General features: G+C 40.3%; 1 protein-coding gene across 1 annotated transcript in view; it reads left to right on the top strand.

Annotated features, from left to right (window-relative positions):
- Positions 1-14,932, top strand: part of SLC1A7 (solute carrier family 1 member 7) — a gene marked incomplete at its 5' end in the record, with an annotated part of 52,388 nt that overhangs the window by 16,719 nt on the left and 20,737 nt on the right. The window contains 3 exons of the mRNA XM_083359030.1: positions 4,280-4,322; positions 6,412-6,631; positions 14,084-14,183. Coding sequence (XP_083215156.1) covers positions 4,280-4,322; positions 6,412-6,631; positions 14,084-14,183 — 363 coding nt within the window. The remainder of the gene's footprint in view (positions 1-4,279; positions 4,323-6,411; positions 6,632-14,083; positions 14,184-14,932) is intronic.

Genomic DNA, 14,932 nt, shown 5'->3' with positions numbered 1-14,932 from the left:
TTCCTTCATATAAAATTATGTTAATGGAAAAATAAATAATGGAGGTTTATGTAAATCCTCAATTAGTTCTTCGTGTTCATTTATTTATGGCTTCTTTCTCTCTCATAGAGTGTGAGTAAAATATAAACTGAACATAAATGTATTTCTATCCTCAGAAGACACTTTGGATTCTCAATGTTGACTGTGATTGTTTGTCATGTTTGTTAGTTCAGTTTGCACAGAACCTGGAAATCAGACTTAAAGCTATTTATAGCAGGAAGCAAAGCTATGTGGAAATATACCTGAAGCTATTAGAATTAGTAAGCAGTGAGTGAGCCTTTTTTTTTAATGGCCCTGAGAAATTTGCATAGTATGTATGCAGCTGATGTGTTTGTTGATGATATGTCCTTGAATGTACCCTCCTTCCCATATTAATTAGTGGTAAAATGGTAATCAAACATAGATACCAGGCATGGACATACCCACATATCTTCACTGGCATCCAAATATAGTTATACATTGCAAAGGTAGTCCATGATCTCCCTGCCAATGTTTCAGAGAGGTTTAATGAAATTGTAGAATTTTTTTTTCATATCTTACAACTGGAAACAGAAACCCTAAGAACATTGGCATGCGGCCTTGTTACAAAGCATTGAATTGCATTTTGTGATCAGAATGGCAAACTGAGGATTTGAGAGGAAATGGTTGGGGCTTATCATAGACCTAAGACTTTTTGAAGGTGGGCGATGCTTCACAAATCCTACTGAGAGATCCTGAATGGATGGTTCCATTTGTCCCAATCTAAATACAGGGACTGCTGGCAAGCATGCTTTCCTTATCTTTTTCCAAAGTGGTGTGTTCCAACTCACATTCCAATTACTTGCTGCTCTTTAATTTGTTCTAGGCAACCTTTTGTAAATCTACTGGTTTCTGTATGGAACTGCCAGCCTCTTCCATCCTTTTTTGTTACTGTTTGATGCCCTCCAAGCCTCTTTAGGCAAGAAGAGGAACGTGCGTGCTATATGAGCCCTGATTTCTATATGCTTGGTAAGCTAGGCTTCAAACATTACACACACTCCTTCTGTATCTCCAATAACCATCAGTTCTTTGTTCCTATCTACATATTCAGCAATTAGAGCATGAACCATAGCTGGTCACAGAGAACAAATGAAGGGTGACTGTCTATGGAGATTCTTAATGATCCAGGTGATGATTGTCCCAAAGGTGCTTTTTCAAAAGGCAACTACTAGACTTTCTTTGTTTTTTTCCTTGAAGATGTTTCGCTTCTCATCCCAGAAGCTTCTTCAGTTCTGACTGAATGATGGAGAATGGAAGGAATTATATTTCTTGCAATCATCTGGTAGTTAGCACTCTCTCTGAGAGTTGTTGATGCCACTTGGAGGTTTATGTGTGCCCTAAGGGTCATCTGAATAGTGCAAATGAATGTGGAACCTTGTTGGAACTGTTGAAAGGACAGCGTTATAAACAGTGGACTGGTGGACTGATGAAACATTGGGCCATTTATTTATTTTATTTGTAGAATGTATTGCCCCGCCTCCCATCTTACCTAACGGTAACTCTATTTTAAAAAACAGAAACAAAAGAAATCCAGCTTGCTTTCCCCGACATGTTGGGAGGGTAAAGAATCACGAAAACTGGCCAGTTAGTGAGGAGCATTAACTACTCTTCAGATAGAACACCTGCCTAGCACTGTTATCAAAGCTGAAAATTAAATCTTAACAGACAATGTCTTAAATCAGCTTTATTCCCAGCCATTTCTGTTCAGGAGACAAGCAGCTTAAGGCCGTTGTGCAGAAAAGCTTGACAGCAAAGAAGAGGAAATACATCACCACCTCAGCAGATGGAAAAGAAAGAAAATCATAGCATCTCTTTGAAACATGATGGGACCTTGCTGGCAACAAAACATTCTTTCCAGCTGCAATAGACAAGTTAAGGCAGAACTAAGATCAGCAGTATTCAGTTAATAGCTTTGCAGAATTAAATATTGATATTGTCTTAGCAGCTTATTTGTTCCATATGGCTAAGAGAGAATACAAAAGAGATGAAGAAATATAAGGGCATCACTAACGAGGAGAGGGATGTTTAAGAGCAGCGTATCTTCCAGAAGAATTTGAATATACAGATGTGGATCTCTGCATTACCCAAACAGTCCTGTTTCAAAAAAAAAAAAGTACCATCACTGTAGCCTTGCAGAGCAATGTGTCCATTTGAAAATAATTATAAATAATCCTCTAAAATCTGATATTGAGAGAGTTAGAAAGACTTCAGCACTAAGGTGCTACCTCCAATACTAATGACAACTGCAGAAGCACAAATCTCATGTTCAATAGCGTAATTCAAAATGGGCATAAATTGTTTTTTGAAATCAGTATTTCAAAACCAGGTGTTTGCAGTTTTTCCAAGAATATGATGGAGCTAATAAAAATACCTGCTCAGTTTTATGTGCCAGCTGCTTTTTTTCCTCACAGTTATATTTCTGTAAAGTGGAGAAAGGGCTCCAGACTAACTGCATCTCCTCCACAACACAACTACTGTTACCATGCTCAGACTCATTTGTTTAGTGACGTATCAAGGTTGTCTGTCAGGGCCTGTACTGCTCTCCTAAGGACTGATGTGATCCTAAAACTGCTGTTCTAGTGAAATATTACCTTACCTTTCGATCATTTCAACAAAGTTAATCTTGAAGAATGATTTACCATGGAAAACAAGAGTCTATTTAAAGTATATTAGAGTAGTTCCAGTCACTTCTATTAAAAGGTTGTTGTTCACCCACTAAGTCGTGTCTGACTCTTTGTGATCCCATGGACCACAGCACGCCAGGCTCTCCTGTTCTCTCCTGTCTCCCAGATTTTGCCCAAATTCATGTTCATTATGTTGATGACACCATCTAACCATCCCATCTTCTGCCATCCTCTTCTCCTTTTGCCTTCAATCTTTCCCAACATCAGGGTCTTTCACAATGGGTTCTCTCTTCTCATTTGGTGACCAAAGTATTTGAGCTTCAGCTTCAGTATCTGTCCTTCCAAAAAACAGTCAGGGTTGATTTCTTTTAGTATCTATTAAAAGGAACAGTCCTAATTCCTGCAAGAGAAAGAATAATGAAGAATAACATGCAAGTATGTTTAAAACTCTTTTTTTTAACATTAGATTACTAATGACCATCTGACAGATGTTTCTTCTTCCATATAATCCTTATTGCATGTCAGTGCAGCTAGTTACAACTGCAGAAGTGAGGCACAAGTTCAAAGGTTGCTAAGACACACATACCTAGTTCCTCTTCAATATGAATGCAACTTCCCCCGACAGTTGCTCCAGATTAATTGTCCATCATAAACTGCTAATCTATCATTTAATCAGCAAAGTAATCCTTTGCATGTCTGTACCACCTTTCATCCAAATCACATCACAAACAGAATTAATTAATGAAATTCCTAATGTACATGGATACAATCTATGTTACAGAGATGATTACATGGAGGAATCAGGATCCCCTGGAACTTAAAAAGGCAATTGAAAGGGAATGATTCTAAATCTCTTGGGGCAATTGAAGATACGTGTCCCAAGCGTGCTTTTTTTAAAGGCAATAATATGGAGAAAACTAAAAATCTTTCATTAAAAATGAAACATTTATTGCAATATAATCACATTCCCATCACTCAAATTACAATCTTTTTTGGGGGTAAAATATCTTTTTCATCAGACGCTGATTCAGAATTTAATTTTTAGTTGAAAGTGTCAGAAAAATGAATGCCAGATTAATGGGCGATGTGAATTGTTTGGATTTATTTGATGTCTTTTTACCCACCAATAAACCTGTATAGATCATGCCAGATTGGAACAAATTAAGGAAATCTGCTAGCACATACAATACTAGCCTGTAATGACAAGCCTGGAGTGAATTTCCAAACAGCTACAGGTGCATAGTTGTGAGATAACCTTAGAGATTACTGTTGTGGCATACAAGTATTAGATTAGATGGTTTTCAAGTTTTTCCCAGCTCTCAACTTTATGCCAGGATGTTGCATGATGTTTACTATAAATGTTTATAAATATTAATTTTAAAAACTTTCAATTAACAGAATATCACATTGTTCCAATTTCCCCCCAAGTTCTACAACAGGAAAAATGGGAAAATCACTTACCCAATGAAGAATCTGAAGCTATTTTTTTAAGCCAGATAACATGTTTTATATTATAAATTATTGCATATTTCTAGTTTACAAACCTTTGTGTTTAAAATTCTATCTATTTCCTTGACCAGTTTTCTTTGTCTTTTCAGGAACATGTTTCCTGCAAACCTTGTGGAAGCCACTTTTAAACAGGTAGGAATCTGGCTTTCTCTAACTTTCAGCCCTAAAAAATATTTCTTTCCAATTCATAAGAAAAAGATAGATAAGCCATATACAATTCATCAGATAAGCCACAATAACCTCCAAAATCACCAATACAGTACATGTATTATTTAATTTAATAAAGGTGTTAAGATTTGGGGATAGGGAACTCTTCCTAATAGCCACAAATATTAAAAATTCTCAGTTATGTTGGGAAGAGTTAGCAGTGAAAGGAAACCAGGCTGCCAAAGAACATAATGGCTGGACACCATCAAAGCAGACCCCAGCCAGAGCATAGCAAAACTCAGAGAAGCAGTGCAAGATTGGAAGATGTGGAGAGACCTGGCCAACAGAATCGCCAAGAGTTGGATATGACTAATGGATGTCGTCATCATCCTCATCCTCATCATTACCATCCTCCTCCTCCTCCTCCTCCTCCTCCTCCTCCTCATCATCATCATCATCATCATAAATTCATTATTACTCTTAACAGCAAATGTTACCTACTCATGAGATCTAGCAGAAGGGGGAAATACCTCCAGTAGAATTCTCAACTATTCAAAGTCCCATAAGTGAAATATGGTCTTGATTTTTTTTTTAAAAAAAATGCAGATTAGGTAGCTTGGAGCTTTCCAAATATTAAGAACAACAACTTGTATAGTCATGATGAGAATGAAAATGTAAAAATGTGGGGAATGCCAAGTTGTTTATATATTAGGCATAAACTTTGCATGCAGAACGTATAGTTGTAGTATATCAGTTGCAGTATATCCAGTTGCTGCCAGGAAGATCTCATCTACAACCCTTAAAAGCTATTCCTGAGCAGTGTATAAAGCAGACTTTCTCCAACCTGGTGTTCCTCAAAGAGAGGATGCAGTTTAAGGTATCTGGAAGAATTTAGTTGGAGAAAAATGGTGGTAATTAGTGTTGCTCCAACTTTCTCTCCTCTAGATATATTATCAATGCAGACCCCAATGCATTGCCAGTTCTTAGTCCCATATAATGTTAATAATAATGATAGGAACATAAGAGTTTACTTGTTATGAGCCAAACTCTTATGTTCCTATCACTATTATTAACATTATATGGGTCTAAGATCTGGCAGCAAATAAATTTGCGTAACTTTTAAAAGTAGTTCAGAAGCCATACATAGCAGCCTAACCCTATCCATATCCCTAACCCTAACCCTAACCCCACCTTATCTATTAATAAATTGATTCACCAATCAATGAATCATCTATTTACTCTTCCATATTGATATAAAAGTACCCTCTGAATTGTTTGTTCTGTTGTAGAAAACAAATTGATAGCCAGAGCTCACAAATCCCCCCTTGGAAAAAGTCAGTATTTTCTTAATCTTTGCAATAATAAATGGCAAAGATTTCCAGGCCAAAATATATGTATGCTTCCAGATGGAGGACATGTTAAAGCCATTAATACATAAATTCCATTTCCTCCAGCTTCTCTGAAAAAAGACATGACAGAAAAATGATAAGAAAAGTGAGGTGAGTTTCTACATAAAACATTGCCCTGAAGTACAAATTGGAGATGGAATTCTAACTTTGTTCCCATAAACAGAGCACAATGAAGTTTTCTGCCTATTCTGTCTCTCTTTAGACTTCATTTAGATCCATGAAATGTTACTGGATAAGATGTGAGGAGCTACTGTATTATTATTGTGTTTTATTTATTTACCGACTTTGAAATTTGGGTATTTAAAAATATCTTTGACATGCTAACTTTATAAAAATGTTTTGAATTTTGTTGGATATAGATGTTTTTCTACAATTGGATATATATGTTTTTCTACAATTGCATGGGTTGGAATGTTGTTTTACAATTGTATTGTTTGCTTCATTCAAGATTTGAAAATATTAAAATAATTTTAAATTTCAAATGTTAGAGCAATGTTTCACAGCCTCAGGGACTTTAAGATGTGTGGACTTCAACTCCCAGAATTCCCCTGCTGTCTGGAGAATTCTGGGAGTTGAAGTCCACATATTTTAAAGTTGCCAAGAATGAGAAATACCGCAATAGACTATCCTTCTGCACATAACCCAGATGATCTATGCTCTTTCAGTATCGAACCAAAAGCATTCCAATTGTCAAAGTGAGCAAAGCACCATCTGAAAGTATTACTCGCCGAATTATAATCTATGGTGTGCAAGATGAAAATGGATCCAACATCCAGAATTTTGCTTTGGATATTACACCACCACCAGAAGTGATTTATAAGTCAGAGCCAGGCACTAGTGAAGGCATGAATGTGTTGGGAATTGTAATATTCTCTGCTACCATGGGTAAGTTTTAATAGCATGTCAAAAAAAGTTATTACATGAAATGGACTAATCATGTGCTATCTAATGCCTTGCAGGCAAGTTGAGCACCGACTTTATATATTATTTCAGTTATTTATGCTTATTGTATTTCATGAATTGAAGTCAAGGACATTTAGAAGATGCCCCACTTAAGCAGAATACTAGAGAGAAATTAATTGCTTTTTATAGAATTCCTAATGTTTTAGCTTGGAAAGCATATTTCACAGTTCTGAATATAATTTAAGGACTGTGGCTATATTTTTAGTTGTATTAAAAATGTTAATACTATATGGCCCCATTTTTTTTCTTCCTTTTTCCTAAGCTGAAATTTTTGTTTTCTTAAACTGTGTTTTTGCTTCTTTTACTTCTGTCTGTAATTCCTAGAGTTATTCTGAGAAACATAAATGAAAAGGAGCAAAGCATGTTTGTGGCTGGGGTATTATTTTCAACAGCATCTATGATTAGGTCATGTATAGTTAACACAATTAATGAAAGTGTGCACTACTAAACAAAAATTATGGCTATTTGCCTTCATTTGCTGATATATCTTCATCTAAGAATACAGGTAGTCCTTGACTTACGACTAATTGCTTAGTGACTATTTGAAGTTATAGCTAACTCAAACAAGGCAATTTACAATTTGGATTTGAAGTTCCCACGGTTGGCCCCTCTGGGGTCATGTGACTGAACTTAGGGCACTCCGCAATATGAATGTATTTATGGCCATGTGCAGGTTGTGACTGTCTTTGATGACAATTTTGCCAAAAACTGTCATTCCTGATTTTCAACAAAATCACACCTGTAGTGAACCATTGGCTTACTTAACAACCGTCACATTTGGTTTATGACTGCTTAACAATTGCTGCAAAAAAGATCATAAAATTGGGTCAGTGATCTGACTGTGACGATGCACAACTGTAATGACTGCATACAACAAGCCATTTGGTTCTTCAGGTTTTAGCCTTATTGTTTGGAGGTACCTATGAAGAACAGTGTTCCGCGTGCCTTTGGCGTCTAGTCATGCCGGCCACATGACCACGGAGACATCCTCAGACAAGCGCTGGCTCTTCGGCTTTGAAACGGAGATGAGCACCGGCCCCTAGAGTCGGAAACGACTAGCATGCATGTGCGGGAGAACCTTTACCTTTACCTTATAAATAAACATTTATTTAAATTGCAAAGTGTGGCAGGTTAGATAACACTCCTAACAGACATGAAAAAAATGGGGGACATTGTCTTGGAGTTGCCCCATTCAGTGAGTGGGTTCTGCAGAAGGGCAACAACTATGACAAAAGAAATATATAGTCTTGATAGGGGATTGCAAGGAGGAAGGGAGAGTCAGTTTGGTATAGTGGTAAGACATCATTCTAGAAATTGGGAGAGTGTGAGTTCTAGTTCTGCCTTATCTACAAAGCTGCCTGGGTGTCCATGGGCCAGTCACTTTCTCTCGCCTACTTCTTAAAAGGCTGCTGAGAAAACTTCAGGTGCCAGGAGTCAAATTGGCTTGGAGGCATGCACATTAAAAGAAAGATAGCATGTAGTCAGTAAATTAATCATGACTTTCTTTCCTTAGAACTTGTTTGTCAGGGACTACTTCCATTTAATCCCACTCCACTCATTCTAAATTTTAGAGGTTTTTTTTTTAATTTTAGAGTTCAAATTAAAGGGGAGGACAGATCTCCTTGCCTTTTCTATGACCGGACTGGGGGCAAAGGGAACAGCTGTGGACTTTAATTAGGCACTTCTGTAATGTAACCACTGTGAGTCTAATTTTTTTGCCAGTTTTTGAATATTGACATGAAACTCTGAAACATCTTTTCCAGTCTGCTTTAAACAGAATTACATTGAATGACTCTGGGAGAATCAGTCCAGCAGTTTTTAAAATGACCTCTAGAGAGCAGCCAAATGTTTGGATTATGTTAGCACTATTTATAACCAGTTTGGATTGTTTTTAGTTTGAAAGACAGGGATTTTATTCAAAATCAAGACTTAGCTAGAATGATCAAATGGGATTGAGCCACTTCTTCTAAACAGGGACATCTCAAGGTATTTAATTATACATTAGAATATTTTGAGTAATCATGTAGCAGTTCTATCTGCAGAGATGTCACTTTAGCCTTTTCAGCTGAAGATGTGTTCAGATTCCAAGCAGCTGCTCCATTTCTATGACGTGAATCGACAGACTCAATCAAATCTGTGCCTTTTAGCACTCCCAGCAAGATGCCTGAAGACTGGACAAAGACTTTCAAGGGATATTTAAAGTAAATAAACAGGCTTAGCAGAGCTTTTGTAGTTTGTCCTCATTTAGTAACCACAACTGGGACCAATGACTCGGTTATTAAGCGAAGCATTCCCTAAGTGAAACACAATGTGCTTATGATTTTAGTTCGATTTCTTTTGTTTTACAGACCTGCAAAGGTTGTAAATGCAAGGATTGTTGGTAAACTTACTTTTTCATCACTGTCGCAACTGTTAACGGTCGCTAAATGAGGCAGTCACTAAATGACAACTGCCTGTATTTAATGAACAAAGTGGTTCAGGGTTCTTTTACATCTGTAATTTTTAAGAAGTCTAGCATTGTAGCACCACTCCATACTGTTGAAAGAACCTGTCTTCCTTTTATATGTGGTAGCTATGAGGTGTTTCCCCCCTCCCCTTTCCCTCTAAACTTCTATTCCCCAAGAAAACATTCTTGACAAGATGGGAGTCAAAATGTCCTGTCAGTGAAATTTTACTTATGAAGGTTTCAGTGTTTTATAGTTATTTTATAGTCCAGCAAAATGTATGTAAGAACCTTGTAGGCTCATCTTAGTCCAACATTTTGTTCCTTATGGTGGCCAACAAGGTTACTCTGGAATTCTGGCAAGACATAGCCTGTAATGTATTGGCCTTTTGTATATGTTGCACTGCTTCCTAATTGCTTACATTCAATTGCTAAGTGCTAGTTCACGTGTATGGTTGTAACAGTTGTCTCCAGCCGGCTAAGTAGGTCTTTGGGTGGGAAACCTATGCTTCAAACCTATTGGTCGCCGCCTATCGGCCAACCGTATAAATAGCTGCACAGCAGCTCCCTTGTTGCTTCTGTTTGTTCTGACCTTCAATAAAGCATGTTACTGTTTTGAACCTTCTGTCTCGTTCAATGCCTGCAAAGAACCAGCTACACAACACTGGCAATGAGGATGGGATGTGCTGCTTCTTCGTGAGAGCCTGAAGTCACTAGGGGGTGAGACCAGCACAGAGCCTGGTAGGGAACAATGTTCCCCCCTCCTCAGTCTGCCTAGCAAGCCACGCTGGGGACCACCCCACCCTGAGGATCGGTCCCAGGGCCTATGCAAAGAAGCCAGCAGCATGAAGCAATGTGAGACATGAGCTGCAAAGACTTCCCACCACGGTGAAGGTCAGAAGCACGAAGAATTTGACGTGACACACCCTGAGAGATGGTCATCCTACATTTCCCGCGTAGAGAACTACCTACGTGCAAATCAAGTCAGCAAAGACAGGCTGAAGGCCACAACCCTCCTCTGCGTGTGTGGCCCAGCCACCTTTGATATCACAGAGAACCTGGTTGCCCCGGCACCGTTGGAAACCGTCACATATGCAGACCTAAAGAAGAAGCTGTGCAACCATTTTGAACCAAAGCTTTCAGTGATAGCGTGGAGGCACGCCTTCGAACAAAGCAAAAAACAACCCGGTGAGTCAGCAACAGAATTCATCACAGCGCTTCATCAAGCTTCACTACTCTGCAATTTCTCCGACCTAGAGGAGCGACTAAGAGACCGCTTAGTCTGTGGACTCAGGAACAGAGAGCTCCAACAAAAACTCTTTGCGAAGGAGACTCTCTCACTTCAACAGGCCTTAAAGGAGGTCATGGTGGACGAAGCTCCACTGTGTCCATCATCTCCGTCAGAACTTTTTGGCACGTTTGCAGCCGTAGTAACAGATGGGTCAAGCTCTGACCATCTAATTTCCTACTTACCAACTTCCAGAATTCCAGAGTGGCGGTCAAGGACGAGGCCCGCTAGATTTTATTGTGGTAGATGGCCAACGAATGAGCTTCATAGGGCTTGACTGGTTTGATGCATTGGGCATCCAGGTCACTGGCATTCACCAGACTCAAACATCAGATTTGTCTTCCATCTGCAAGGAATTTGCAGATGTTTTCAGCCCACGTTTGGGAGAGTACAAGGGCCCTCTGATAGCTGTTATACTTAATCCACAGGTTGTGCCAATTCAGGTTAAGCCCTGCCATGTGCCATTTGTGTTAAAACATAAGATTGATGCAGAGCTGGACAACCTTGTTAGTCAGGGGGTTTTACAGCCCATAGACAGTGGGGTGTGGGAGACCCCCCATTGTAACACCACTCAAGGCCAACGGAGAGGTATGAATATGTGCTGACTACAAGTGTACCATTAACCAGGCACTACAGCAGCATCCATATTCCATCCCAGTCGTCAGCCATATATTGGCGTTGTTGCAAGGAGGCCATGTGTTTGCTAAATTAGATTTAGTACAGGCCTACCAACAGCTGCCGGTGGACGAGGCCATGGCAGCAGCACAAATGATTGTTATGCACAGGGGGGCCTTCAAGGTAAAGCACCTTCAATTCGGGGTAAGTGTAGCCCCAGGGATTTTTCAAAGGATCATGGAGCACATGCTCAAGGGCATTCTGGGGGTCTGCCCCTACTTCAATGATGTACTCATCGCCAGGGAGTCCACAGAAGTTCTGGCTGAGCAGATTAGAGCCGTCTTTCAGCAGTTCCACGCCGCGGGACTTAGATTAAGGAGAGACAAATGTAAGATTGGGCTTCCGTCCACAGAATTCCTTGGGTTTAGAATTGATGCCGAGGGCATCCATCTGGCAGAGTCAAAGCTGAAAGCGATTCAGCTGGCACCAAGCCCTAGGTCCAAGGGAGAGCTTCAAGCCTTCTTGGCCTCCTGAATTTTTATCATTCATTCCTCCCCAACAAGGCCACAGTGGCAGAGCCGCTACACTGGTTGTTAGACAAAAAGTCCCCATGGTATTGGACCAAGCTCCACGAAAGGAGTTTTGAGGCAGTCAAGGCGTTGTCCTCAAACTCGGTGCTCACGCACTTTAACGAAAAGCTGCCAGTTTGCATAATGTGTGATGTGTCCCCATATGGGGTTGGAGCTGTGCTGAGTCACTTGTCGTTGGATGGGAGACAGTCACCCATTGCCTATTACTCGAGGACCTTGTCTTCAGTAGAGCGCAATTACGTGGAAATTGACAAAGAGGCCTTGGCCATCGTGGTTGGGCTTAAGAAGTTCAATGACTATGTATATGGGAGGCAGTTCACAGTCTTTACTGACTACAAGCCCTTGCTAGGCTTGTTCACAATGGACAAGCAGACACCTCAAATTCTGTCGCTACGAATGTTGAGGTGGTCTATCTTCCTTTTGGCCTACAACTACAGGCTGGTTCACAAACCCAGCAATGAAATGGGCCACACAAACAACCTTAGTAGATTGCCCTTGCCACACGTGGAGCCTGATCCAGCTCCAGCTGCACACATTTTAGCAATTCAAGACTTGCCAGAGTTTCCCCTGCATGCAGGAGATGTCGCTGCAGAAACAGCAGCGAGTATTGGCTTGGATTCATAGAGGATGGCTTAAAAATAGCGGGGGGTGTGTGTGAGTTCCAGAGTTTTTTAGTCAGAAAAATGAGCTTTCGGCTCACAAGGGGTGCATCCTTTGGGGTAGCAGGGTCATAGTCCCCAGTTCACTAAGGCCCAGAGTTCTCCAGTCTCTGCATGAGGGCCATCGGGGCATCGTCTGGATGAAGGCACTGGCAAGGAGCTACCTCTGGTGGCCATGGCTAGATAAAGCTATCAAGACCCAAGTACATGGGTGTTACACATGTCAACGGTCCAGACCAGAGATGCTACAGACCCCTGTCCACCAATGGGAGGAAACGCACACACCTTGGTCAAGAATCCACATAGATTTTGCCAGGCCCTTTCAGGGACAATTGTTTTTAATAGTGGTCAATAGCCACTCTAAATGGTTGGAGGTCGTTCCAATGCCCAATATGATTACTGCAAGGACCATCCAGGTGTTGCAGTCACTGTTTGCAATGCATGGGTTTCCGGATGTCTTAGTCTCCGACAATGGAGCCCAGTTCACCGCATTAGAGTTCCAGGCCTTCCTCAGGGCCAATCTTATTAGGCACGCCACATCGGCTCCTTTTCACCTGTTGTCAAATGGGCAAGCAGAATGGATGGTTTGCACAACCAAAGAGTCCCTTAAATGCATTACTACAGGGAACTGGCACCACAGGCTGGCCAACTTCTTGTTATGCCAGCATATAATGCCTTGTACAGCTGCAGGCAAGAGCCCCGCAGAGCTGCAATGGGGCAAGAGACTAATAACAAAATTGGACAGACTGCACCCCGATAGAGTGGCCTCTGACACGGCATGTCCAAAGGCACCTAGGCATTTACAGGTGGGAGACCAGGTTTGGACTCAGAACTACGGGCAAGGGCAGTTGTGGGTATCAGTGAAAGTTGTTAAAGTGTACTGCTTGCTAATTGCTTGCATTCAATTGCTATGTGCTAGTTCATGTGTATGCTTATAACAGTTGCTAGCCGGCCCAGACTGGTTGTCTCCAGCTGGCTAAGTAGGTCTTTGGGCTGGAAACCTATGCTTCAAACCTATTGGTCACCGCCTATCGGCCAACCGTATAAATAGCTGCACAGCAGCTCCCTTGTTGCTTCTGTTTGTTCTGACCTTTAATAAAGCACATTGCTGTTTTGAACCTTCTGTCTCACTCAATGCCTGCAAAGAACCGGCTACACAACATAGCCCTCTTGCATATTGTTCCCCTGAAATGGTACTTGAAAGAAAACTGCTTGTACAATACAAAACTGGAGCTTGTATTGTTTAGAATATGTAATTATTAGCATACCTTACTGAGAAATGTGACTCATTACCAGCTATTCAACTCATCTGGTAATTCAAATTTCAGATAAATTTCCAGATTGCAATGAAGATCTTTTCTCAAGGCTAAGCCAAAGTGCTCTCCTTTCACTCTTGAGCAAGTAGCAAATAAACTAGAATTTCCATTGCCTGTCTCTTATTTGCTCCATGTCTCTGTTCTCAGTCACTGTTGCTCACCTAATTTCTTTCCCTAATAACAAATATTAATTCATTTTATACTCAAGGCTGCTCTTAAATGGTATCAGAATAGGAGTAATATTACTTCAACACAAATATAGCCAAGATTGATTTTAAGCCTGTCTCATTCATGGGCAAGAGGTGAGATAAATAGAAGGTGATGTGAACAGAGCAGAAAAAAACTTGCTAGGGCATGTTTTTATCATGGTTATGTGCAAGTGAGGAAAGACTCAAAGTATATTATATAAGTTTAGATGAAAATAAACAAGAAGAAACTAAGACATTTATGTATGTATTTGTAGGTATAATGCTGGGCAGAATGGGTACCAGTGCAGTTCCCTTGGTCAGTTTTTGCCAGTGTTTAAACGAATCAGTCATGAAGATAGTGGCTGTGACTGTATGGTAAGTAAATGTCAGGAGAAATAAATATTAACAAGTAAAAGTATGTAATCAGCAGTGAAATCAGCTTACATAAACTGGGTTGATGAGTAATCTAAATAACATGCATGCGTTCTCCTTTTAAAAATACATTTGTAAACATTGGCTTGCAGGATGTTTTCAGGCAGAAATTAAATTCCACATGAATATTGTCTGGATATTTCTTGTACCCCACTGCATGAGATTGCAATAGGCTGCGGTTCTATCTACACTAAGAGGAACACTCTCTCCATCCAAGAAAGAAATATAAATTAGGGTTCCTTAGCGTAGTCTTTTAAAACCATTTCTTCCTAACCAATCTTGAGCCTTGGTGGAGCAGTGGGCTAATGCCTCCTTAAGTAACACCAGCTGCCTGCAATTAGTGCAGGTTCGCATCCCACCAGGCTCAAGGTTGACTCAGCCTTCCATCCTTCTGAGGTAGGTAAAATGAGGACCCAGATTGTTGGGGGCAATAAGCTGACTTTGTAATAATGCCGCTTGGGGGGGGGGGACGAAAGCCCTAATAAGCAGGCATATACATAGAATGAAGGCTACTGCTAAGCTTGTAAGCCGCCCTGAGTCTTCGGAGAAGGGCGGGATATAAATGGAATTAAAATTAAATTAAATTAAATTAAAATCTACAAGGGGTGAGTTCCTACCACAAGGACACACAGTATACACCTATAGCACTTCTGTCAAAAGGGAGATTCACCTGCATGGCTGAAGAGGCCAAA

The sequence above is a fragment of the Vipera ursinii genome, assembly GCF_947247035.1.
Source record: "Vipera ursinii genome assembly, chromosome: 3".
NCBI lineage: Eukaryota > Metazoa > Chordata > Lepidosauria > Squamata > Viperidae > Vipera > Vipera ursinii.
This window is presented reverse-complemented; position numbering and strand designations above follow the sequence as displayed.